Genomic DNA, 27,611 nt, shown 5'->3' with positions numbered 1-27,611 from the left:
CATTCTAAGAAATGTGGCAAAGTAAGACTACCCAAAAGTATCCTTTCCCAGATCTAAGGCCCAAGATTATACCACAAAATGTTGCCTAGCAACTTGTTCCACATTTACGCTCACCCATAGCAAGCCCTCATTAAACCTTACAGCTCTTTCATTGCATCACATTATTGTTTGAAGATGTGTTAGGGAGCCAACATTCTAATGTTTATTCCTTTTCTATTCTTGTAAGCCTAGCAGAGCAGCCTGCTAGTGGCTTAGAGAAAGGCAGTAACACAATGTATTTAGCATGTCTCTCAATGAAGCACAAACACTGTTACTCATATCCTGGAGGAAGTAGCGGGGATGATATTTGTGGATCAGTTGTTGACTTCACTAACCTGCCTGAAAGAGAAAGAGTAGCAGTGGTGGGACACCTGGGAAAGATGACGATGTGATTGTATTTTTGTGCGTGTTTATGTACCTGTACATCAGGTCCATGAGCATCTCCGGATCCTTTTGGAACTCCCTCATTTTTACTGTGTCAGACAGGATGCTGTTGAGGTTACGCAGCAGTTCCTCTGCCTGGAAAGCAATTAAAAGGACAGGCAATTCTTTAACACTAACTGCGAATGCATATCATGCAAAGGGTCATCAAAACAATTTCATGTTATTTACATGGAATTTCATAAATCACATTTTATGCAATATTGGAATCTAATTATTTTAAAAGAATTTTCTCACCAATTTTCTCCTCACCTGAAGGTATCGACTCCTTGTTAACATATGGTTCCTCAGGCATATGCATCCTCTAGCACTTTGACTGAGTTACCGTTGTTCACATATGAATTTTTACAATGAGTGGCAGCCGACTAATCAACTCTGAGGGGCATCCAAACTGAACCCAATTTGGACCTCAACTGATATCCATACACAGGCATCTCCAGCAAGGCTAGTGATCAGGAATAAGAATTCTGTCTGATTTTCCCCTCTTTAACTCAGGGCATTGATGTCAACCCCTGGCTGTGATCAACTCAGCACAGGCCGGGAATCAAATTGGACAACTTCCTGGTCTGTATGGCACAGGTACTTACTGTATAAATTCGCTGATTATTGGTCAAATATTGATTTTGATTACTTTTTTTTCATCCCCTTTTCCCTTCCCATGCCACACACTTTTCTTAAGAGGACAGGCTGGACAGCTGCTCACAGACCTCTGACATTGTTACTCTAGATGAACATTAATAGCCTGCTAATTTTCTCTGTCTCTATGAGGAAGCATCTGGTCTCCACTCGATGCCTCACCATAGTTCAACAACTGGCTGTATCGGTCTGACTCTGTCCTGCCACAAGTGAAACCACATTGGAGCATCCATTGTGTATTGTGGCACTGTAATAATTTGATTACATTTATTTTATGGGATGTCAGTAATATAAATACAATGGGGCTGAGACAGCCTGGATGTGCCTGCCTGAGACCTCTGCTGCTGACCCTATCAAAGTTCATGGGTTGGGAGTTCCCTCAATTAGCACATGAATTAAGGGGAGTATCGAGGGTGCTTGCTAGCCCTAACATGCTGGAAAATGCAGTAAATGCAGCCATGTCTGGAGGAGGGGTGAGATGTGCCCCCAGAAAGGGTAAAGTAGTGTAAGCGAGCCATAATATAAAAAAATTGCTTCCTCTTTGGGGGTCCAGGCCATGATCCAAGGCTGAACTCCTTAACAACCGATGGGTGCCCTGGTACTGGTCTAATCATGTGTCACGCTACTGATGATTCACTGGGGCCTGTGAGGCCGGGTACGCAGGAACTCCAAGTTTTGGAAGTTCCTGTCCCAGTCCTGCCCCATCCTACACTGCTGGCCTTGCAAGTGACAGGTGGAGGTTCCACCCCTTACAAGGCTTCAATCTGGCAGGAGTGCACCAGAAGGGACGCAGATATTCACTCTCATTATTGCTCTCCTATTGCCTGATAAGGACAGGCTTAATTATTGATTAAAACTGCTTTTATATTAGGTTGAGTGGGGTGCTAAACTTGCTGGCTCTTGTGTATAAACAGGACTACATCAAACCTTTGATAGTAAACTCTGGAAGGACATGGGCTAAATTTTTATGGTTTATTTATACTGTAGGTACTAGTTTGAGACTAGTACTTGACTTAGAGCAGTTATACTGCTGATACATCACAACACTGCAATCAGACAAATATATCCAGTGACCCCCTGCTGAAAGTGTATTTATGTGCATATCGGATGAGGGCAGGAATGGTCTCAATTATAATGCCACCAGCCCCCTCCCTCCTACCTCCCCTCCTCCCCAGGGTTGAACAACCCACGTATGCTCACTAGCCAGGCTCACACGGAATAATAGCTTGGGCAAGGTACTGGAGGCCTGCAAGCACGTGTGCAACCTACATTATCAAAATATACAAATTCAAATTATTTCAATGTTACACTGCACTTAATGTGAGGTCACCCTACCTGAATAGGAAACATTGTCGGCTGCATATCTTCATCTTCCTCTGCATAAGCCAGAATAGTTCGCAAAGACCGCCTCAAGTATACTTCGTTAAAATCAGACGATTTACCCACCAGAGATGCTAAAGACATCGTAACTTGCATTTTTACTTTGGCAAAATTCTGAAAGCATAAAACACCGAATTCAAATGTTAGCAACACTTGCACACACTCATTTTTCACTCTGTAACTGCGGTGATGGACCATGAAAAATATGGAATGTATAAGGGGCATAATTAATGACTCCCAGCAGTTTAGATTATTGCTTGTTATGTGCATTGATCTGGTATGGCTTTGGGCTGATTTTACTATTACATTAGATGGTACGAGATCATGAGCAGGTGACAAATGACTGCTAATGATCTGCACACAACACCTGTAGAGGCTCTCAGTTTGGCACCCAGGAGATGTCATACCTGCATAACTGCCTCCCTTGTGAAGTGAAACGCTGAAGGCAGCTCTCCTCTGACATGCCCAGAAAGACTGCCTTGAGTCAGTAAATGCGCATCCTGGAGTACAGATGCGTTTGCACATAACAAATTGCTTTGGATGGGAATTCCTTTCAGGGTTGCAATGGTGGGAGAAGATCATTTCATGAGGGAATAGTAAATTACAATTCAGGTATCTTATTCTGTACATCAAATGTAAACTGGATTAATTAGAGCTCATAAAGAACTCAATATTAGAGTTGTGTACTTCATATAAAAGCAAATTGTTTCACTTTAAAATTGATTTTATTCTAATGCTTGTTTGGTTTGGATTCCAGGAGACTGGCATCTATGATTTGGGTTCCTGCGTTACAATACTTATTCTGGTGGAGGAATTGCAGACCTAGTTTTCCATGGGATGTTTTCCTCCCACCAAAGGAATCATTGCTGCTTTGCTGATAGATGCAAGTCAGGGCCACCTGCACCACAGTTTACACCTATTGTATATTAGGAGGTGTGTGAGGGAAAAAAATGAGCTAAAACAGTGCATTTACTTGCCATTGCTGCCAGTACTGTACGATAAATGGGGTGGTGCTAATGCCTCGAGGGGTCATTTCTCCTGTCAACTCCAGAGGCAATATGAATGGTTATCCCCTGATGGCATTGGCCATCATTATTTGTTTGTGAAACTGCCTACACAGAATAACAATGTGGTTTTCCAAGCCTGGATGTGACTTATGACCTATGTTACTTATGGCCTATTCTACAGCAAATACTGCACTTTATGGATAATAATAAAGAAGCCTTACGCTGATTGTGCTAAAGCTGTGCCTCATGATGAGGTAGAGTGTGGCACAGGCTTGGGTACGGGTATTGTCAATACAGCTGCTGCAGTGGTGTAAGACTCTCTGACACATGTCAGAACATTGCTCTGCCTCCTCTTCAAACAACAGGTCTGCATACTAGTGAAACAAGAAAACAACAAGTGTCAGAATTGTATCTTACATAACCAAGGAAAGAACACTTAATGCCAATCAACAACAACAACTTGAATTTATGTATTGCCTGCAATCTAAAAAATGTCCCAGGGCACTTCACAGATAGCCGAATATGTTGAATCAAATGAATTAGGTCTAAAATATCCAATCAGTATGTTTCATCATAGCGCAGTGCAGTCTGATTCTCTCTTTTCATCATATGGACTGCAATTCAGGTGTTTAACAATTCAAGAAATGCATAATGGGACTGAATAAGCAGTTCATGATGCTTGAAGTGTTTCTGCACATCAGATGGAGGTGCTTAGGATTATCAGCTGCTGAAGCCTGGGGCCTATTCAGTGCCTGATATGCACAGTGCCCCATAGTATGCATATCAAGTATATGCAGTGCTCTGTATCACCATACTGACCAATTTTATTTAAATTAGGGCAAAAACCCTAACAGGAGTACCTGACCAGCACTCTAGATAAGGATGTTTCAAGGAAGTCCAGGTAAAAAATATAGAGCCTGCATTCCTGGGTAATGCTCTCCTCCACCTGACGCAAGATCTTCTACATCATGGTTTCCAATGTCCAATTGGCAAATCAGGCCTTTTTTCAGAGACAGATTTTCAAAACAAAAATGTCACCTCTTTAAGGGCAGTCAGCATCCCTTTAACAGTTACTGTTGCCTGATGACCTGCCTGTGATCTTGGCACGCTCCAAGTGTGTCATGTGGTCTGCACTGTGTGAACCATCTAAATATTTAAATTAGTTGGCCTTGCTTGGAGCCCTCCATGCAGAAATCATTTGGGTGTCCAGAGGCAGCTCACCGGTTCCACGAGACACTGTTGGGCTGGCTGCCTCCCTACAGTGACCTTCAGGTAGGTCCTGAGAGGGAGTGCAGGGGTGATTGCGAGGGAGGGGGACGATCGGGGGCTCTGTGGGTGGGAGGTGGTGGGGGTATGGCGGAGGCAATCGGAAGTGGGTGGAGTGGTGGCTGGCAAAGGTGTTCGGGACTGCTGTGGATCCACATTCAGGAAAGCATGTTTTTAAAAACTTACTTTTTGGTGGCAGCCTCCAGTGGTCCCTTTAAGCACGGCTGCATAGGCCGCATGTAGACATGGTTATCCTGAACGTAGCCGACCCGGCATTGATTTCGGGAAGGGGACCTCAAACAAGCATGAGGCCCCCTATTTGCACATGCAGAGGGCCTAATGTCTGTTTCAGTTGCAGGTGCTGGATCCCTGTACTGGAGCCTTTAACAATATGGTGGATGGTGCACTTCTGGCATGGAATGTGCGTGCACATGCCGCCCACCATATTGGATGCTTAGGCTCCCATTTTATGCTTGTAAATCAGACATGGCGTCAACGAATTTCAAAGCTCCATCTTTATTCCAAGTGGTTCCGCCAGACTCTCATCAGAGTCACGCTGACCCACCAGTGGAACTGCTAAGGAAATTTAGTCCCAAAATGCTTTATCAACAACCTTAGAACTACTCCTACACACTTCCATTTCCAGCACGCCAGCCAACCTTGTGGCCTCTGAGTGATGTTGCCATTTTGTGTTGATTTAAGCCAGTTTTATGCTGTCTGCCCTGCGCCCAGTGGGAATTTGTTTGGAACTGCCCAAACTTATTTCACAGAGAAACCTTCAACTTTTCAGACTTGGTTGGATTGAACCTAGAAACCAGAGATGAAAGACCAGTGTGCCAACCCACTGAAACATAGTCAACAAATTTTAAATTTTTCCAAACTATTTTATTATCCAGCTCCTATTCTATATGCTGTCCTTAAAGTAGATACAGATTAGTTGGAGTATAGTTTTGGTTTTACCTTGGCCATGAGGGCTCTCAGTGTGCTGAAGCAATGTGTCAAGTAGTAGGAACTCTGATTACAGCCCAGGCTGTGAAGAAGAACTCTGAGAACACTTCCTAAGACATTGTCCTTACAATCGGATATAGAAATTGCCTACAAAGTGAAAAGAAATAAAATATTTGAAGGCATTTTAGATTACTTAATCCATTAGCCACCATTGATGACATTTTATAATGTGAATAATCGTTCATTATTTCAATTGTGCCTGAATATCGAGTTCATTCAGTGTCAGAAACAGTAACTGGTCCAACAGTAATTTTCCTAAGGTGGTTCCTCAAAGATGTCATCAGCACTCACCATAAAAAAAATCCACCAAAAAATAAATAACAAAAGTCGATAGAAAAAGTATATTTCCCTTGAACTCCCTTTATAAGGGATGCTACAATTATTCTTGATTCCTATCTAGTGTCCTCGAAACATAGGAAATGTGTTAGAAGTGTGCATATGTGGAGGTTCAGTTAAGAATAACCAGCCAACACTCACCATCGAGGCTCAAACATGAATAACGGTGAGAACGGTCATATGGGTTAATCACTAGAAGAAGAATGATAACTATGGAACAGTACCCCAACAACTTTTGGAGTGAGGGGGACGGGGTCGGAGAGGGGGGTGGGGGGGGAGATAAAATTGGTGAGAGAAGAACTCTTTACCATTGAGTCCGCGATCACAATTAGCAGACATAACAAAGTGGTGAAATCGATTATTTGATAGATCAGTTCTGTAAAAGTTGTTGAATTCCAGCTTGGCTACAGCACTCGTGCAACATAGAACAAAGGGGATGAAATTGGTCTTTTTGGGAAAGCATGAAATGGGTGATAATCAATTGGTTTTACACTTTGTCCATTTATCGGCCTGCCTGAAAATTGCATCAGGCAGGCTTTGGGCACCAATGGGTCGGCCAGATTGAATGCCTATGTTTTTAGCTGCCAGAATCCTGTTTTTCAAGTGCAAAGTGGGCAGCCCTGAATTGAATTTCTCCCCCAGTGTATTAGTGCCAATGATTCTCCCTTTAACTACTAAATGTCATTTGTAATTTTCAAAATATGAACAAAGTGAATAATAAATTTCCTTAGAAATTAGCTAAGAAAATATTTGTTTTTTCACCCTCACTCCTTCATGTAAAAATTATTTCCACCTTTTTCAGTCCCCCTTAGCACACACGACCCCTCAGGTGAAAGGGTAGGCTGGAAGCATGTTGCCAGTCCTCCATCAATGCTGTTTTGTAACCACCTAACAGAAAGTGGGAAAGAGCAACCCACCAACTCTCTTTCCCTCCCTCCCTGAAAACATCTAGTTCTGAAAAAGCAGCTGCATGTTGAATGTATATACTGTAGTTGATGTCAAATGAACCTAAGTGAGGCCACTTCTTTGAGGTACTGGTGCCAAAACAGCCGTATACCTGAAGTGGCCAATTTCGGGCCACTCCAGTTATATATACATACATGGCACCAGTACATTCAATTTGCCAGTGCAGCACCAACACTAAACAATGACTGCAGCAGAAGAATTCTTAAACCCTGGTGATAAATATATCCAAACTATTACTTGAGGTAATAAGACACAATTAAAAAAAAAATCTGACTATTTTTCAGAATGAAAGCAAATAGTGCGATTCATTGAATGAATACTCTTTCACTGTAAACAAGAGTAATGGAAGAAGTCAATGTCCTTGCACTAATGTTACCTGTATAACTATTTCCAGTGTATCTAAAATAATCAGATTAGCCTCTGTAACCAGATTTCCACAGACCAAAGCTTCCTGATCCAAGTCTGCCTTGGTTCTGAAAAAAAGGCAAAAGAACCATCAGCGACTACAGTATATATGTTATAAATATCTTAACTTTAACCATATAAACTTTGCTCTTAAAATTTGGCAATAAGAACAAGCACTAGACTAAATAGTGACATTTTAATTGTGTTCATGTGTTGCAGCGATGGGATGTCGAATCCACGTTATTATTAACTAGTACCAAAAACAACTTCCATTTACATACTGCCGAAAGAATGTCCCAAGCAACTTTACAGAATAAACATGGTAATGGATGCAGAACCTGAGAAGGGTGAACAAAAGCATGGTCAAAGAGATGGGTTTTGAGGAAGTTTTTACAGGAGGAGAAAGATGAAGAGGAATGGGTTTAGGGATGGAATTCCAGATTAAGACCAGGCAGCTGAAGGCCCTGCCACTGACGATGAGGCAAGGGAGTGAGAGATGCACAAGGTCAGAGTCAGAGGAACGGTGTGTTCAGGGAACGGGTGTAGGGCTGGACGTTGTTTCAGAGGCATGGTAGGAATGAGGACATAAAAGGATTTAAAAACTAGCATTAGAATTTTAAATTTAAGGTGGTGGGAGGCGAGGAGGCAATGCTGGTCAGTGAGAACAGAAATGAAATTTGAGCTGGGCTTCATGCAAGACAGGATACATACAGAAGAATTTTGCATCAATTGGAGTTTATGGAAGCTGGAAGATGGGAGACCAACAAGGCGAGTGTCGGAGTAGTCTAGTCTAGAGGTGATGATGGCATAAGGGTTTCAGCAGTAAAAAAGAGATGTAGTGGAGGCATCAAATGATGCAGAAGTGGAAGTAGGCACTCTTAATGATGGAGAGCATCTGATAGTCATACTGAATAGGATGTCAAGATTGCAAACAATCCAGTTCAGCCTGAGATGATGGCTGGGAAGTGGAATTAGTGGCGTATGTAGAGTTTGTGGTAGGGGAGGAAGATGGTGGCTTTAGTCTTCCAAATGTTGAGTTGGTTAAAGTTGTGACTCATCTAGGAGCGGGTGTTGGGCAAACAGCACAAAGGAAGGTGAGAAGTCAAGTGTGGTGGTGGAGAGGTAGAACTAGTTGCCATTTATGCACCTATGGAAGTGGATGATGTTGAGGTCATGCTTCTACACTGATATTGGGATCACACTTCTTAAATTGATAAAACTTGGACATTTTGGCAGGGGTAAAGGATGAAGGAAGACACAGTGCAGCAGTGCATTAATGTTTGGAAGATTGTGGCTTGGACCAGTTGAAAAATGCACCAGTATCTCCCCCTGTGGCCTAGTGGTTAGAGACATAGTCCACAGTAGAACTAAGCCATACTAACTAGAAGGCCAGAGGTTCAATGACTGTATTGGGTTTGCTGATCTCAACCAGGGCAGTAGTTGGGGAAATACAATTGTCGTCAGGATCCCTGGGTGAGGGAAAAAAAAAATCAGGCAGGATTTTCACTGAGCTTTTTCCAGTGACTCCTGCTGGAAAGTGCATGTGTATTGAAATTGGATGAGGACAGGATCCTTATTGCCCCCAAAGTTAAATAGTTGATGAACACTCATAGTCTGGGCTCATGTGCGAAAAGTGTGCAATGCAACAGTGGGTAACCAGCTTTCAGGAATGGAGAGGAGAAAAGAGACGCAAGTTGGAACCAAAAACAACTTTTGAAAAAAAAAGACAAAATAAGTTAGTTCATCAATACTGTACACAATGAATCAATTTCCAAATCTATGCCAAACTGGGCTGGAAAATTGGACTCATTAGCTAGCTTGGGTGCTTTACTCATCCACTTGGAAGTCACATCAGCAGGCTTATCCCTCCACTCCACTCAATACTTCATTGTACCGTACCCTGCTTTCTTAGTGCATAATGTGCTCCTGGATCCCTACCCCCAGCAAACAGCTCTATCTTGCTTCTACCAAAGGAGTATTTTATTTCTTTTCAGAATTTGTCACCTGATTAAAGCCTTGGACCCCTAGCTTTTTTTCTGTAATGATAGAGTCTGGATAATGACTCTGGTTCCCGTGTGTCATTTATTGTCAGACCAGTTATATGTGCAGTTTGGTGCTGATGCACCTCTGAAGTTCTGATGAGACCAGGAAAGGCCCAGATTCGATCCTTGTTCCACGTTGAGTTAGCTGATCTCAGCCAGAGTGGCAGTGGGGGCACTATCGCTGGCCTCAGTGTCCTTCGGTTAGAAACAGGGAACAAAATTAGCTTGGGTTCCCAATGCTGCTGACTATCCAATTATCTCTGGTGGAAAGCATATGAAACTGGGTGAAAATCAGATCAAATGTGATGATCACCAATCTCAAACAGCCAATTGATGCTCCGTATCTTGGCTCAGTTGTGAAGAGCAGAAAGCTAGCCAAGATACTGAAAAAACTGCCGTTGACTATGGAACTGAAACCCAGCATGAGTTACCTCCTACAGAAAAGGAAGAGAGAAAGGGGAGAAATCTGGGGTGATGGGAACAATATGTTGTGGGGCAGCGCATTAGTGTATGGATGCTGTGCCATGGAGTCATAAAACACAGGGTCTATCCACATAGTTCCTTACTAGATGAGTTCCAAATACACCATATCGTGGCACCATCTTAAAACTTGTCAAACAGAAAGGGGAGGGGGAAGGAAGAGAAATTTTATTTATTTTTTCTCACAAAAGGAACAAAAGTCAAGGAGCTATCCAATCCACATCATTCTTGTACAGCCAGTTATTAAGCAAATTTAGCCAAGATTTGTGATGAGGTCAGATACCTGGGAATATGTGACGTGGGAGTATGTAGCAGGATTCTGTGATAAGGACAAGAGCGTAAAATAGGAAAAAGGGGGTATTAAAACAAAACCATTTTTTCTTGTATTTAATATTAACAAATCCTTCAATTAGTGTACATACTTTTCTAGTTTCTCATTGCCCTGTCGCCACTGTGTTTGATCTTTTCTCCATCGCAGGTTTTCATTTAGTCCAAAGTTTCTTTCATTTCCTGCAACAAATATAATTAATAAATAACCAAAGACTTAGAAACATGTCATTGCTAACTTAACTGAATGTTGTGTGGCGTGAAGGACAGAAACTGTGAAAAAAGTTACCTGAAACTGGGACTAACTTTAAGGCAGTAATATAAGGAGCAATTCTATGGTCCTGTGCTTTTAGCTGCGAGCTGCACGTGCAGAGACTGTAGGCCAGAGAATTGGAGCTGCAATATGTAGCTCTATCTTGATCTGCGCTCCCTGTTGGAGTTGCAGAAATTACCCCTTTAGTCTCAGGGTTCAGATGACAGTTATAAACCATTCAATGTTCGCTCTTGTGGCTTAATAGTATCACCTGAACCTTGAAATTGCACTTTCACGTAAGGTGATGAAACTCCAATGGCACTTCAGTCAGCAGCAGCCCCGACTTTGCAATTTCGCTGTAAAGTACACGCTGCCTTTAGAGGCTCTGAGACTCAACTGAAGAGGTGGTTTTCCGGAAGCAGTAATGGCAGACTATAATGCAAACGTTGCCACTGGCAACAGCAACCACAGTTTTTCTTGGTCATTGGTGGGCTGAATGCTCATCTTGCCCATACAGGCCAGCAGTGTGGTCTTCCACTCATTGGTCAGCACTGACCTTCCCCAGCCAGGGAAATATAAAAGCAGGCAGATTGCAAAGATTGTGTAAGGCATCACTTGCAAATAATAATGGCCCTTTATAAAATGGAATATTAATGGTACTTAACTACCATGCATGTAAAAAAATTTTAATTGATAAAACTTCAATTTGAAAAGAAATTATTTGTGCCACCTATTTTGGTTAAACAGCACTTCTCTTCTAATTGCGTAAATGATTGTTCTAAAGCAAAGGAATTTTATTACTTGAGGGCAGCTAAAGCGCCATAGAAAGGAGGTTAATGCCATACCTGGGCCACGGCACCGCTTCATCATTTCCCCTCGGGCTCCTGCATTTCCCAGAAGCACTTCTTCTAGACGCGCCTTGGTATGCTTGCTTTTTTGGAGGGCTTGTGTGCTGACTTTATCTGAAATTGCTTTGCCCTGAAATGCAGAAAAGCAAATTACTGGTTTCTTATAAAACAATAGCCCAGTAGTGTAATTTCTCTCTATACCAAGTTTTATAGCACTTTCTAACTTTTTTCTGAAGTTGCAAATGAATTTACAATGCAAATAATCAATGGGCTATACTATACTGACTTGTGGTAACTGGTAGTCCAGGCTGTAAGGTCATTTGGGGAAACATTAATGCCATTTCACAATTTCAGATATAGGGTTAACACAGCCTGTGAACAATTATTGGGAGGATAAATACTATGGGGCTGAAAATCCATGGATCTTCTGGCATACTTCCACCTTAATGTTGTTGGGAATATGCCAGATGGGTCGGATACTAGGTTAGGACCTGGATAGCCTGGGTCCTGGCCTAGCACTCAAATATTCATAATGGTGTGTTGAGGGCGTAGCCCCCATAAATGGCCATTGATGTACAGGGTGGAGGTAGGGTGGAACTTTATGTGTCAGGAGTTTCCATGACTCTAGCACTTAAAGAATCCAGTATATTGTCAGTTCAGGTATGCCTGGTTTATCAGCTGACCCAATTGCAGCAGTGGGGCCAACTGGTGTTCCAGGCTGGGATTAAGACCTGGACCGCCTGGAGATTTGGCACTTCCATCTTTTCTGAAAAATGTTTTAATGTGGCCACTATGGGTAGCATCAAAATATTTCCTGGGTGGGGCAACAACCCTCATGGCCCAGGCACCAATGCTGTAATTTGCAGCCTGCTTCACAAAATGGGCACCTTAGATGTGCCTCTAGTGGTGTGGGCGCTTGTTAATCACTTCCAAATTAAGTGACTTGCTCCTGACACCATATGTTTTGGTGAGGTCAATAATGGAGGTCACCAGTGAGCGCGCTATGAATGCTGGCCCGTTGATTTTCAGGCCCTATTAACTTAAATGACACTCAAATTCCAAGTAGTAAAATTGTGTACTACACAGCCTGTGAACAATTATTGGGAGGATAAATACTATGGGGCTGAAAATCCAAGGGTTAAGTTACGAGGAGAGATTACACAAATTGGGGTTGTATTCTCTAGAGTTTCGAAGGTTAAGGGGTGATCTGATCGATGTTTATAAGATATTAAGGGGAACAGATAGGGTGGATAGAGAGAAACTATTTCCACTGGTTGGGGATTTTAGGAGTAGGGGGCACAGTCTAAAAATTAGAGCCAGACCTTTCAGGAGCGAGATTAGAAAACATTTCTACACACAAAGGGCGGTAGAAGTTTGGAACTCTCTTCCGCAAACGGCAATTGATACTAGCTCAATTGCTAAATTTAAATCTGAGATAGATAGCTTTTTGGCAACCAAAGGTATTAAGGGATATGGGCCAAAGGCAGGTATATATGGAGTTAGATCACAGATCAGCCATGATCTTATCAAATGGCGGAGCAGGCACGAGGGGCTGAATGGCCTACTCCTGTTCCTAAGTTCCTATGTACTACAAGTCTATTTCAGACCAGGCTTTGTATCTACTGAGAGTGTAAAAATAATACAATTTAAGTTACTTTTTTTAATATCCAATGTAGTTTACAATAAAAAGATGTAAACACTATACTGATATATGTAGAGACACCAGAAGTCATTTTCAACTTCCGGTAACTTAGTGGAGCAGATCTCCCGCCTGTTGTACTATTCATCAATCTATAAAGTACTGGCTGGCAAACTTTAAAAGAATACTGTTGCATAAGCACGGAGACAAGATGAAGAATACATGAACTTGAACATTCGTCTAGGTATGTGTGAATGTTGACAATAGTCTTGCTATGTGTAAGCATAAGCACAAGACCAGATATGTGTGAATGTGCACACTCGTCTGGGTTTGTGTGAGTGTACACACTAATTTGAGTCTGCATGAACATGGACACTAGACTGAGAATGTTTGAGAAAAGAAATTAATATGAGTCTGCATAAGCATGGACACTAGAGTAGCTATCCCTGAGTGCAGATACTAGACTGGGCATGTAAGAGTCAGGGCACTCTTCTGGGCATGCATGTGTACAGACTGTAGTCTATGCCTATATAAGTGTACAAATGTAAGGAATCTTACAACACCAGGTTATAGTCCAACAAATTTATTTTAAAATCACAAGCGTTATTTCGGAGATTATCCCCTTCGTCAGGTGAAGGGGATAATCTCCGAAAGCTTGTGATTTTAAAATAAATTTGTTGGACTATAACCTGGTGTTGTAAGATTCCTTACATTTGTCCACCCCAGTCAATCACCGGCATCTCCACATCATATATAAGTGTAAGTATTGGAATGGGTGTACACGAGAGTGAACTCTATGCAGTCAATGTGTACATGCCAAGTCAGGGTAGATGTGTTTTCTGAAAGTTGTAAGTGGTTTGATGGATGTAGTCAATTTATAAAAGTGTTAATATGGTATATGGACACTTATCTCAGCACACAGAGATAAAAAGAAGAAAAAAGTAAAATGCCAGAAATCTGAATTCATAATGGAAAATGCTACAAATGCATAGCAGGTCATCAACAAAAGGTCACAATCAAAAAATGTAACTTGTCTTTTCTCTATTTAGATGCTGAGAGAACTTCTTGGGTATTTCTAGAATTAAAAAAAAATTATTGATACATCCCAGTACACAGCTTTCTATTTTGATCCTTCATTTAAACACAGGATATGTAACGTTAAATGTGTGATGGTACACTCTACAATTCACACAGCAATGCAGCTGGCATCCTTACCCTGTACTCAAAGCAGGAAACACAGAGGTACAGCAGGTCTAAGATCTTGTTGAGCTGGGACATGGGAAGATCTAAAACCCATTTTTTAATAAGAATTTGATCAGCACTCTTCAGGATCCATAAAAATGAAATCAGCAATGCCCGACTAGCATCGGCAGCCAGTGGACTGAACTGTTTGCTTTGCTGTAGAGAAATGATATGAAACACTCAATAATCATATAAAATCCTAACTTCAGAATACTAAAGATAAATCTAGTGTACGCAGCTTGCTTTACAATGGCTGAATCTCGTGTACGCAGTTTGTTTTATAATGGCTGAATCTAGTGTACTCAGCTTGCTTTACAATGACTGAATCTAGTGTACCCAGCTTGCTTTACAATGACTGAATCTCATGTACGCAGCTTGCTTTACAATGACTGAATCTAGTTTACCCAGCTTGCTTTACAATGGCTGAATCTAGTGTACCCAGCTTGCTTTACAATGACTGAATCTCATGTACGCAGCTTGCTTTACAATGACTGAATCTAGTTTACCCAGCTTGCTTTACAATGGCTGAATCTAGTGCACCCAGCTTGCTTTACAATGACTGAATCTCATTTACGCAGCTTGCTTTACAATGACTGAATCTAGTGTACCCAGCTTGCTTTACAATGACTGAATCTAGTGTACCCAGCTTGCTTTACAATGACTGAATCTAGTGTACCCAGCTTGCTCCACAATGTGCAAGGACAAAAAGAAAACCGCAAACATAGTGGGGGAGAAATTCTGCAGGGTCCTCCCGATCTACTGCCCTAACTTTGGCGGAAGATCGACAGAAACCCCGTGAAAATAGCGGATATGGCCATTTTTAGCCATTTACACTACGTCTCCGAGGGGAGAGGGGGGGGTTCCGTCAATCTCCCACCGGAGAACCTCTGCAGAAATTCCAGGCATGGAAGTCTGAAATAAAACAGAAAATGCACAACAGGTTAATCGACATAGATTAATGTTTTGGTTGGGTTACTTCATCAGAATCAGTTGCTGATGGAGGGTTACACCTGAACCATTAATGTATCTGTCACTTTCAAGTACTGACTGACCTGTTGTATATTTCCATGCTTTACAATATACTCTAGCTGCCGACGTATTACTACAGGGTAGATACTTAACCTTTTAAATACAAGATTTTCTTCGCAGTTTACATACTTGGGGTGATATTCTGCTGTATTTGTAATGAATGAAAGAGTAATTCATACAACAGCTGAGAAGGAAAGACTTTCTGTATATTTCTCTGTGATTTGCTGCTGAATAAACTGTATTTGGAACTGAGGCACTTTATGAATGTCATACATCATCCCTGCACAAGGGCAGGGGCCATTAATCTAATGGCTGGCGAATTCCAGAAAGAGATGAGAATGTTGAAATTCCTCTGCATGTTATTTTTAATCACACTAGTTAACATGGAACAAATTCTTGTGGGTGTTATTTTATTGCAGTTAATCAGTGCCTTAAAAATAGTGTACAGAGGAATGCTAATCTAATTGGAAGTATTAAAAAGCACACATTAATAAACCCACAAATTAGATTGAAAGGATGGAAAGCATATTAGAATGGTTGGGTGAAGGGTTCGGCCATGACTTTCCACATGGTTAATTAATGATCTCAGCCATGTTATCATGGGAAGTTGTCAATCAGAGATACGGCACTTCCCACGGGAGAATTTTTAAAAACATTATTCATTCTTGGGATATGGACGTTGCTGGCGAGGCCAGCATTTATTGCCCATCTCTAGTTGCCCTCGAGAAGGTGGTGGTGAGCCACCTTCTTGAACCGCTGCAGTCTGTGTGGTGGAGCTACTCCCACAGTGCTGTTAGGTAGGGAGTTCCACGATCTTGACCCAGCGAGCATGAAGGAATGGCAATATATTTCCAAGTCGCAATGATGTGTGACTTGGAAGGGAACATGCAGATGGTGTTGTTCCCATGCACCTGCTGCCCTTGTCCTTCTAGGTGGTAGAGGTCGCGGGTTTGTGAGGTTCTGTCGACGAAGCCTTGGCGAATTGCTGCAGTGCATCCTGTAGATAGCACACATTGCAGCCACGGTGCGCCGGTGGTGGAGGGAGTGGATGTTTAAGGTGCTGAATGGGCTGCCAATCAAGCGGATTGCTTTGTCCTGGATGGTGTCGAGCTTCTTGAGTATTGTTGCATTGCAACCATCCAGGCAAGTGGAGAATATTCCATCACATTCCCGACTTGTGCCTTGTAGGTGGTGGAGAGGCTTTGATGAGTCAGGAGGTGAGTCACTTGCTGTGGAATATCCAGCCTCTGACCTGCTCTAGTAGCCATGACATTTATGTGGTTGGTCCAATTCCGTTTCTGGTCAATGGTGACCCTCAGGATGTTGATAGTGGGGGACTCAGCAATGGTAATGCCGTTGAACGTCAAGGGGAGGTGGTTAGACTCTCTTGTTGGAGATGATCATTGCCTGGCACTTGTGTGGCACGAATGTTGCTTGCCACTTATCAGTTCAAGCCTGGATGTTGTCCAGGTTTTGCTGCATGCGGGCTCGGACTGCATCATTATCTGAGGAATTGCGGCTGGAGCTGAACGCTGAGCAATGATCAGTGACAAGCCCCTGAATGAAGGGAGAGTCACCCAGCCAGACATTTGAGCCCACTTCATGAGTATATTTTAAGAGATACATTGGTAGAGGCTTGTAAGTAGGTTAGCTGCAGACCAGAAATGGTGCATTGTCTTGGAGGGAGGTGGGGGGGGGGGGGGGGGGAACGGAGGAAGCACAGAAGAGGAAGAGGACGAGGAGAAAATAATAAACACCTGACAGAAATATAAGTATAATGGAAACCAGTCAGTGATGCTTCACTAAACTGCCTAGTTGAGGAGCAATGAAGTGAACAAATATATTAGTTAATATCATATCAATACCCTCTTTTCTGATTGCTGTCAGGTATTATAAGCACAGCAAGCACCTCACCAGGTTAGACAACTACAGCCTAACAAAAGAGGAAGATTCTTAATACTATAATAAATAAATACAAAATAATGGACAGATCGTCACACAATGGGTACAGCATTTATCAAAGTGTTTGACAACCCTTTTAGATGCAACCAGGTAAAAGCAAGTTATGTGATATTAGCATACAAACATTTTAACATGTTCATATGAAATACACTTTAGTACACAAAAATTATACAGCACCATTTCACCCTATATAACATAATTTGCACCAAAATGTGCCATTGCACCACAAAAATGTCATTGTGTCGCTTGTGAGCAACATCATTGTGATGAAAATAGCACATAGCTGTTCAACTATTTTCCCTCCTCTAGATTAAGACAATGGCCTGGATATTAACTTGGAGCCCGGAAGAGAGTGGGAGAGTGGGGGGGTGGGGGTGGTGGGGGGAGGATTTTCGGACGGGAAACCTGGAAGTAGCTCAGCTGCAGACCAGAAATGGTGCATTGTCTTGGGGGGAGGTCAGGGGGAGGAGGAAACACAGAAGAGGAAGAGGGTTTCCCACACCTCGTGACAATTTTGATGTTACAGCATCTTTAAACATTTTTCAACAGGTTTCATGCCCGGCAACCAGCCAGATTGACAGGCTGGCTGCCTGTCAGGTGGGAAAGCAGCCGGGGAGAGATCGCAGTCTTTGGGGTTTGTATGGGGGAGGTCGGGGAGAGATCGCAGTCTTCGAGGTTTGTATGGGGGGGGGGTCGGGGAGAGATCGCAGTCTTCGGGGTTTGTATGGGGGGGGTCGTGGAGAGATCGCAGTCTTCGGGGTTTGTATGGGGGAGGTCGGGGAGAGATCGGAGTCTTCGGGGTTTGTATGGGGGGGGGGCGATTGCGGCGGAGGAAGTCAGACACCATTGGGGGCGGGGTGGGGGAGGTGGGGGAAGTTGGACATTGTGGGGTCTTTAAAGGGTAAGCTTGGTGAGCTGGGGGGCATCACTGTTGCTCCTCTTGGCCCACAAGCAGTGCAATAAAGGCACTTTTCTCATGGATCTGGCCCTTCTCACTTCCGTTTCACTGGCGAGATTCACGAGCCCCGGGAAATTCGTGCTGGAGGTGTTAAATTTGACAGTTTCTCAAATTCAATTTAAAAAGACCTAATTAACGTCTCATAATGACGTTAATTGCCCCAATGACTACCTGCCCGCCTGCACTAATTATGGACCCGCCTCCGGCGAGTAGGTTACTCACACGCATCCAAACGCGCTTCTGTTAAACCCGGAAGTGAGTGCATTGGAGCCGGTTGTTGGGGTTAAAATCCCCCCCCTCTCAATGTATCTATATTAGGATTTAAATCAAAAACAAAACCCTTCTGAGGGGCTCTCAGCATACCAGTGATGTAAAGGCCATTGCAGTGCTCCTCAGCATTGTGTTTACATGACTTCCAGCTATAATTGAGGCCACAGACTGATTGATGGGGCTGGTATCTGCGTCACCATCTGAACTACCTGGACGAACCTTCCTAATCCGGGCATCTGAAACAACAAACAAGTATAGAGAGAAGCCCTGTGAAGGTGAAGTATAACCTGCAGGTAGAACTGATGAAATTCGGTTCCCAAACTTAACCTCCTGATCGATGGTACTGCAAGACAAATGATGCTGTCAAAGTGTAACAGAAAGCAATGATCTTTATTCACAATGTGGAGATGCCGGTGATGGACTGGGGTGGACAAATGTAAGGATTCACACAACACCAGGTTATAGTCCAACAGCTTTATTTGAAATCACAAGCTTTCGGAGCTTTGCTCCTTCGTCAACCTGGTGTGCGAATCCTTACCTTTATTCACAAGTTAGCAGTTCCTTTGTTCAGAGCGTTATTGTAAGTTCCTGTCCTGGAGCCAGGTCCCAGTTTCCCTGGTGAATGGAACTGAGCAGAAATGATAATTGATATTGCAGTTATATTATAGACCTGCTTCCAATGGAAGAGATTTTGCAATATAACCTAGTTTCCTTGTTACTGACTCTGCCCCATTTATACTGTGGGGCAGATTCAGCAACAATTGATAACTGCGCCTGTGCGAGATTCACATTAGTGACCTAGCCAGTCTGGTTGGGCCTTTTTCAAATTCTACAGGAAGGCCTGAATAGGCTGGCAATATGGATATCAGTTGAAGATAGGTTTGGATTTGGCTCTGATGATCTTCACCGTCAAGACTTACACGTGAAGGATAACTGCTTAACTGAGGTACTGGAGGGCTGCTGACATTCATGAAACCATATCCAAGTATCAGTCACCGCCTTGGGGAGAGGAATATTAAGGGTAGAAAATTGGAGGGAAAATTATTGAAACAGCCTCAGGCTCCTCTGTGTGCCCTGCTCTCCTTTATTTCACCAGGCTCATCACAAGCGTTTTTTTGTTGTTACATTTCAATAAATGTGTCACTGAAAGTTAAGATTAAAATCACCAATTCAACACTCCATTGGGAGGTCACGCTCATAGGCACTATGGGTCAGAGACAGGCCTACAACAAAGTAGCCCCGATTCTCCAAAACACACCCCTTTGAGTGTAGTTCCCTACAGAGGGCACAGGATCCATGAATTTACTCTGTGATCAATAGTTAACTAGTAGTAATTGCTAAATTTTATCATAGTTATGTCTGATACCAGTAGACTCCCCCTCTAACCATAAGAACCATAAGAAAAGCTTATACCTGTGAAGTCGTAGAGCTGCGGCAGTGCATCCATAATAATCCCTATCAGAGGGAGGTATAAGGCAGCTATTTTAGTTTTAATCTCTGGTTTCGAATAGCGAGAGTCCAGATCATGTGAACACAGTAGACCGAGTACCGCATTGACAGCCTTCTTCTGTACCTTAGCTATCCTGTCGAAGTAAGCAGATACAAGATGGTCAATCATTTTTGATCTAAGTTGTTTCTACTATTAACTCAGCCACAAAGAACTACTAAACATTTCCCTTCTTTGAGTTTTACTGTTCTTTAAGTGTTAACTGAAAACACTAACTGGACAGGATAAACACTTCAGCTGATATTAAATGCATTGACAGTGGTACATACTAAGGTGATAGAACAATGAACAAAAGATGATTTTCTGTTACATTTTTACACAGAAAGTTAGTGTCCCTCTTCACCCCCCGATTACTCGGTCTCTTCAATTCTATAAACCTATTTGAAATTCATGAAAAGCTGCTGACAGGTTTATAGATAACAAAAATTCCTTTCAACTATCTGTATCTCTAAGAGTGTTGGGCATGTACAATCTAGTCCACGTTATGAATGGACCAGTGGGACCAATGTCAGTAATAACTGATAGTATCTGAAGACATCGATGCCTGACTTGATTTGGACCAGCTGTTCTTTTCAGGCTTACATTGGACTTTTCTGTCTAAATATAGTTTTTAATAAACACTCAAATGCAAAAAAATATAATTAAATGTATCTACATTCATGACGGTTTTACCTTTGACGAGCCCTTGTCTTAGCATAGACTCTTACAATTGTTATATCAAATACTTTTCCACTGATCCCAAATACATTCCAGTATATGCTCATCTGACATTTTGATGCCTAAACTGAAGATTTCTGTGACCGTAAGACTTTTCACCTCATGTCCCAGGCAGGAAATAATTGAAACAAACTCATCAATACTGTTCTTAGCAAATCCAAGCATCGGGCAAACCAAAAGATAAATCTATGATTAAACTACTGTGAATTGAACATTTTAACAGCAATTTTGGCAGACTGGCAATTTGGATTTAGAATTAGTTATTGATCATAGAATCATAGAAAGTTACGGCACAGAAGGAGGCCATTCAGCCCATCGTGTCCGTGCCAGCCGAAAAGGAGCTAGCCAGCTTAATCCCACTTTCCAGCACTTGCTCCGTAGCCTTGTAGGCTACGGCACTTCAAGTGCTCATCCAAGTACTTTGTAAATGAGTTGAAGGTTTCTGCCTCTACCACCTTTCAGGCAATGAGTTCCGGACCCACCACTCTCTGGGTGAAAAAATTTCTCCTCAGCTCCCCTCTGATCCTTCTACCAATTACTTTAATTCTATGCCCCCTGGTCACTGACCCCTCTGCTAAGGGAAATAGGTTCTCCCTATTCACTCTAAGTAGGCCCCTCATAATTTTATACACTTCAATTAAACCTCCCCTCAGCCTCCTTTGTTCCAAAGAAAACAACCCCAGCCCATCCAATCTTTTCTCATAGCTAAAATTCTCCAGCCCTGGCAACATCCTTGTAAATCTCCTCTGTACCCTCTCTAATGCAATCACATATTTCCTGTAATAAGGTGACACAGTTCTAGCATAACCTCCCTGCTCTTATATTCTATGTCTCAGCTAATGAAGGAAAGTATCCCATATGCCTTTTCAACCACCTTAACTACCTGTCCTGCTACCTTCAGGGATCTGTGGATATACACTCCAGTGTCCCTCTCTTCTTGATCAAGTCCACCACATTTAAGTCCAAATCATTAATATATGCCACAAAAAGCAAGGGACCTAGTATTGAGCCTTGGGGGATCCCACTGGAAACAGTCTTCCAGTCGCAAAAACACCCATCATCCATTACCCTTTGCTTCCTGCCACTGAGCCAATTTTGGATCCAAATAGCCACTTTCCCTTGGATCCCATGGGCTTTTACTTTTTTGACCAGTCTGCCATGTGGGACCTTGTCAAAAGCCTTGCTAAAATCCATGTACACTACATCAAATGCATTACCCTCATCGATCCTCCTTGTTGCCGGCTCAAAAAATTCAATCAAGTTAGTCAGACACGACCTTCCCTTAACAAATCCATGCTGACTTTCCTTGATTAACCCGTGCCTTTCTAAATGACGCTTTATCCTGTCCCTCAGAATCGATTCCAATAATTTGCCCACCACCGAGGTTAGACTGACTGGCCTGTAATTACTCGGTCTATCTATTTCTCCCTTTTTAAACAGCGTTAGCAGTCCTCCAATCCTCTGGCACCATGCCTGTAGCCAGGGAGGATTGGAAAATGATGGTCACAGCCTCTGCTATTTCCTCCCTTACTTCTCTTAACAGCCTGGGATACATTTCATCCGGTCCTGGCGATTTATCTACTTTCAAAGATGCTAATCCCCTTAATACTTCCTCTCTCACTATGTTTATCCCATCCAATATTTCACACTCTTCCTCCTAAACTACAATCTCTGCATCATCCCCCTCTTTTGTGAAGACAGATGCAAAGTATTTTCAAGAACCATACCCATATCTTCCGCCTCCACACATAGGTTACCTCGTTGGTCTCTAATAGACCCTACTCTCTGACACTGATTTACCTCCCACTGCTCTGACACTGATTTACCTTCAAGTAGCTGTTTCCAGTCCACTTTTGCTAAATCACTTCTCAGCTTAATAAAATTGGCCTTTCCCCAATTTAGAACTTTTACTCCTGTTCTATCTTTGTCCTTTTCCATATCCATGCCAAATCTAACTGAATTATGATCACTACCAGCAAAATGCTCTCCCACTGATACTCCTTCCACCTGCCCAGCTTCATTCCCTAAAACTAAATCCAGAACTGCCCCCTCTCTTGTTGGGCTAAAAACGTTCTCCTGAATTCAATTTAAGAATTCTGCACCCTCTATAGCATTTGCACTGATTGTATCCCAATTAATATTACGGTATCCCCTACTATTACTGCCCTATTGTTTTTGCACTTCTCAGAAATGTGCCTACATATTTGCTCTTCTATCTCCCTCTGACTGTTTGGGGGTCTATAGCACACTCCCAGTAGTGTGACTGCCCTTTTTGTTGTTTAGCTCAACCCATATGGCCTCATTTGATGATCCTTCTAACATATCATCCCTCCTCACAGCCGTAATTGTTTCTTTAACCAATATTGCCACACCCCCCTCCTTTTTTACCCCCCTCTCTATCTCGTCTGAAAACCTTGTAACCAGGAACATTGAGCTGCCATTCCTGCCTCCCTTTAAGCCATGTTTCTGTAATAGCTAAGATATCGTACTTACACGTGTCTAAGTGTGCCCTTAGCTCATCTGCCTTATCCACTATATTCCTTGCATTGAGGTATATACCATTAAGCACTGCCAAACTCCTTTCTGTCTAGCTTCTAACCTTTGTTTCCTCTGCCTTCCAAAATCGCTAATATTCTGCCTTCCATTTCCAGCTCTGCTTCTCTCCCTTCTGAATCTACACTCAGGTTCCCATTCCCCTGCCAAGCTAGTTTAAACGCTCCCCTGCAGCACTAGCAAACCTTCCTGCGAGGATATTGGTCCCAGCCCTGTTGAGGTACAACCCATCCAGCTTGTACAGGTCCCACCTCCCCCAGAACCGGTCCCAATGCCCCAGGAATCTAAAGCCCTCCTTCCTGCACTATCTCTCCAACCATGCATCCATCTTCTCTAACCTCCTATTTCTATACTCGTTGGCAGAGATTACTACCATTGAGGTCCTGTTTATTAATCTCTTTGCTAACTTCTTAAAATCTGCTTGCAGGACCTCATCCCTCTTTCTACCCATGTCGCTGGTACCAATATGGACCACGACCTCTGGCTGTTCACCCTCCCCCTTCAGAATGTTCTGTAGCAGCTCGGTGACATCCTCGACCCTGGCACCAGGGAGGCAACATACCATCCTGGAATCTCGTCTGCGGCCGTAGAAACATCTATCTGTTCCCCTAACTATAGGATCCCCTATCACTATTGCTCTATTGATAAGGGAAGATTTTTATAGAGGTATATTTAAGAGCAGTTTTATAGGAACTCAGCAATGTATTTCACATTGTCTGGTGTTATGTGTCAAGAACAGTATCACATGTGGGTGCAACTATGAAAGGTAATTGGAGGAAGGAAGCTTTGTAATGTTCACTGGCATAAAATCTAGTTCACTGAAATATATTCCAATACATCAAAGAAAAGAATAAACAAAGAGGTTTAAGTTTCCCTCTAAATATGATAGTTCCATAACCCGTTCATCCCATTTCATACAGATTACAGGCCAGTGGCTAGTTTCCTTCAACTCATCTGCTCTATGAATCAGCCGATTGACAATATTTGGCAAGGCTGCTCTCTGAACCCAACAGTACTTTCTTGATCACATAATTTATCTGTCTCCTCCCCCCAACAATATAATTGTTTGAAATTTCTTCTACTTTCTTCGAGTCACTCTTTGCCACTCACTATTCTCCACCTACTCCCAGGTTTCTGCCAATGTCGCTCTTCAGCTGATCACTTGGAAAGGTATAGGACTGCCAGGGGGACTCCCTCCATTTCCCTCCCCTGCTACAGGGAAGCACCTAACTTCTAATTTGTGCCTCTTCTCATGACACCACCCAGATTGAGGACGCATTGCAGGAATGACCCCGAGTTCTATCATTCCGTGGCACACTGTTGGAGCACCAACACATTCCACCGATCATCTCTTGGACGTCATGTGGTTCTGTTACATAGAACGCATTGGTTCCACAGAAATGCAGCAATCCCGACCACAAAATGCAAACAGAGCTTAAAACCCATACCCTTCTACTTCAGCATCCAGGGCCGCTGCAAGTTCAGTGAAGAGAAGCCCGGTCAGGAAATGCTGCTGACGGTAATCAGCTGAAAGCTCAAACATGTTGGCAATTTTTTGGTCTTGAACACTTGAACATGAACTAGAATTCTGTTGAATAAAAAAAATAAGTAATTGAAGAAATTAATGTACAATTTGAGAAAAAAAAATACCATCTAAAATTAAAGTTTAGTTTATTATCCTAACCTGAAGTACAAGAATTATCCATGAGTAAAAGTCAGCTAATGTCACATGAAAGAAACAATCCACAAAAAGTACACAACATAAAATGGCCTGCATGGCATACGTTTACACCAGGATGTAGCAAGTTCACACAACTGGACAGAAACATTTTAGCCACATTAAACATAATGGGCCAAATCTTGCTGGAGCGACGCATCTCTCAGTGTGAGCCATTACTTAGACTTTTTCCTGCACCCTTCAGCTGGAATATAATTTGTACCTTAACTTGCTGGAAGTGCAAGCTGATAATGGCATGGCGAGAGCAACAGGGCATCTGGGGCCTTAGTGAACCTCAGTCTATTTCCTTAACCAATGCGATTTAAAGATTGAGAAAGAAACAGAGGATCGACGGAGAAGGAGGGTGAATTAGAGTCAAATCAGGTACAGAAAGAGAAAGAAAGAGAAAGAAAGATTGGAGAGAGAGAAAAAAGAGACAGAAAGGAAAAGTAAGAAAAACATTTTAAAATTTTAAATCTAAAATTTTAAAAATCTCCAAGAACAATTTACTACCTGCAGGAATGAGATTGAACAGTTTAAATTGTTCCCTTTCTGGGCCGGAGAGATTGATTGGCAATGCATTAACAATTATCACGTAGTTAAAAGGGTACTTAATGCTGTTAATTATGAGCCCTAACTTTCTGCGGCAAGTTTACTGGGCAATTAATGTGCAAATCCAACAAGTTCTTAAAAATAACGAGGAGGCTAAGAGCGAGATGTCATTTGTGCAAAGCAAATGGCGGAGCCGCGTAAATTGACCAGCAAGTTTTGGAGATTCACAACTCACGGCGTATCACTTCTTCCCCTGAACCTGCTGGCCGATTTGCACATTGACAATGGCGTACGTCGTGAACTCGCTGTTATTTTTCCAAGAAGATTTGACCCAACGTCCAGTCAATAAATGAGAGGAAAATGGAATTGATCCCAACTGTAAATGTTTCAAGTAGTCAGTGGGGTGGATTTTAACTTTCGGATAACTAACTGGCAGAATCTACCGGCCGGCCAGCTGCCATTGCCAGGAGCAAAGAACCCGGAGCCATTTTGAGGCATGGGCCTCGTTTAAGGAGAACCGGCAAGCTGCCGGCCCCAAACAGGCATCCCGATGCAGCTTGCTGTGATTCAGACCTGCGCAATATCGGGCCCCCCAGCTGTTAGCAAGGTAAGACCTGGGAAGACAGTTTGCAATCATGGTGGTGGGTAGCCTGGGGTGTCAGTGGCCCAGATTATTTTTGTGAGGCTATATCTGTAGCTTCCACCAGCCCTATAACTCCTTCTAGAACTCTCTCCATTCCTCAGACTTTTCTCTCCAGTGCATTCCCCCCTCTTCGCCCCTCCATTGGCGGCTTTGCCTTCGGCCGTCTTGGCCCTAACTCTTGAATTCCCTCCCTAAACCCCTCCACCTCCTTTAAGACCCTCGATAAAACTCATTGCTTTGATCAAACTTTTGGCCTCACCTCTTAACATTTTCCACATTTTGGGTTTCTGTAAAAGGAGGAAAATCTGGGCCACATCTCAACATTCAGAGCAATTACAGCTGATGTGAAAATGCACAGGACTAGAGTTTGCCCATCTGTGTGAATGGACCATATTATGCAGACGTGCACAAGACTCTTATCATATGCCATGTAGCCGAAGCAAATGCATAATAAGGTTCACAAAACGAAATAGTCGGATTTGCTGCATAATGGTCTTTACCTGTGATGATATTGAGGGACATGGAGAAGCTGGTGCAGACAGATTAGTGATGAAGAAAAGATTCAGGCTGAGATAGTGTTCATGGCTGCAGAGGATCCTCAGGAACTCCAGTCGCATGGAGATGAGGGTGGGCATTGATTGCAGTTTGATTGACAGCTACAGTGGAACGGGTTAAAAAAGAATGTTAATGTAACAATGAAACCAACACAACATTCTGTTACAATCGATGGTTAAGTTGTATTTTGTTTTTTTTCCAATTTTGTCTGCTTTCTTTCCTTTGGTATCTGTCCACTACTTCACCCAAGTGACCATTCATGTGTGAAACTAGACAGCGATGTTGTCATGTTGTTCAACTGTAGGGGCATCACAGTGAAGACCAATCGTGCTCCACACATACATGTACATCCAGCATAGATTAAATGATAGTGATCAGGAGCTGGAATCCTGGCTGATTATTTGTCTCCCTGTTCCAAGGATGAAGAAGTTAATTCTGCTGCTTATTTTGATATATTTTAGTGACTTGGACATGGGTGTACAGGGCACAATTTCAAAATTTGCAGATGTCACAAAACTTGGAAGTGTAATAAACAGTGAGCAGGGTAGTAATAGACTTCAAGAGGACATAGACAGGCTGGTGGAATGGGTGGATACCTGGCAGATAAAATTTAATGCAGAGAAGTGCAAAGTGATAGATTTTGTCAGGAAGAATGAGGAGAGGCAATATAAACTAAATGGTACAATTCTAAAGGAGATGCAGAAACAGAGAGACCTGGGGGTATATGTGCTCAAATCTTTGAAGGTGGCAGGACAGGTTGAGAAAGCGGTTAAAAAAGCATATGGGATCCTGAGCTTTGTAAATAGAGGCATAGAGTACAAAAGCAAGGAAGT

The 27,611-nt window shown here is 42.6% G+C and overlaps 1 protein-coding gene across 3 annotated transcripts in view; it reads right to left on the bottom strand.

Annotated features, from left to right (window-relative positions):
* The window catches only part of dock8 (dedicator of cytokinesis 8), a 233,949-nt gene that overhangs the window by 20,844 nt on the left and 185,494 nt on the right, over positions 1-27,611 (bottom strand). For all 3 annotated transcript variants that reach the window (XM_067983264.1, XM_067983265.1, XM_067983266.1), the window contains 12 exons: positions 26,724-26,879; positions 24,760-24,899; positions 19,948-20,117; positions 18,628-18,770; positions 14,289-14,471; positions 11,432-11,564; positions 10,429-10,516; positions 7,456-7,552; positions 5,730-5,864; positions 3,725-3,877; positions 2,452-2,610; positions 458-558 (listed from right to left, as the gene is read on the bottom strand). In XM_067983264.1, coding sequence (XP_067839365.1) covers positions 458-558; positions 2,452-2,610; positions 3,725-3,877; positions 5,730-5,864; positions 7,456-7,552; positions 10,429-10,516; positions 11,432-11,564; positions 14,289-14,471; positions 18,628-18,770; positions 19,948-20,117; positions 24,760-24,899; positions 26,724-26,879 — 1,658 coding nt within the window. The remainder of the gene's footprint in view (positions 1-457; positions 559-2,451; positions 2,611-3,724; positions 3,878-5,729; positions 5,865-7,455; positions 7,553-10,428; positions 10,517-11,431; positions 11,565-14,288; positions 14,472-18,627; positions 18,771-19,947; positions 20,118-24,759; positions 24,900-26,723; positions 26,880-27,611) is intronic.

The sequence above is a fragment of the Heptranchias perlo genome, chromosome 4, assembly GCF_035084215.1.
Source record: "Heptranchias perlo isolate sHepPer1 chromosome 4, sHepPer1.hap1, whole genome shotgun sequence".
Taxonomy (NCBI): domain Eukaryota; kingdom Metazoa; phylum Chordata; class Chondrichthyes; order Hexanchiformes; family Hexanchidae; genus Heptranchias; species Heptranchias perlo.
The sequence above is the reverse complement of the archived record's forward strand: the minus strand, read 5'-3'. Positions and strand labels throughout refer to the sequence as shown.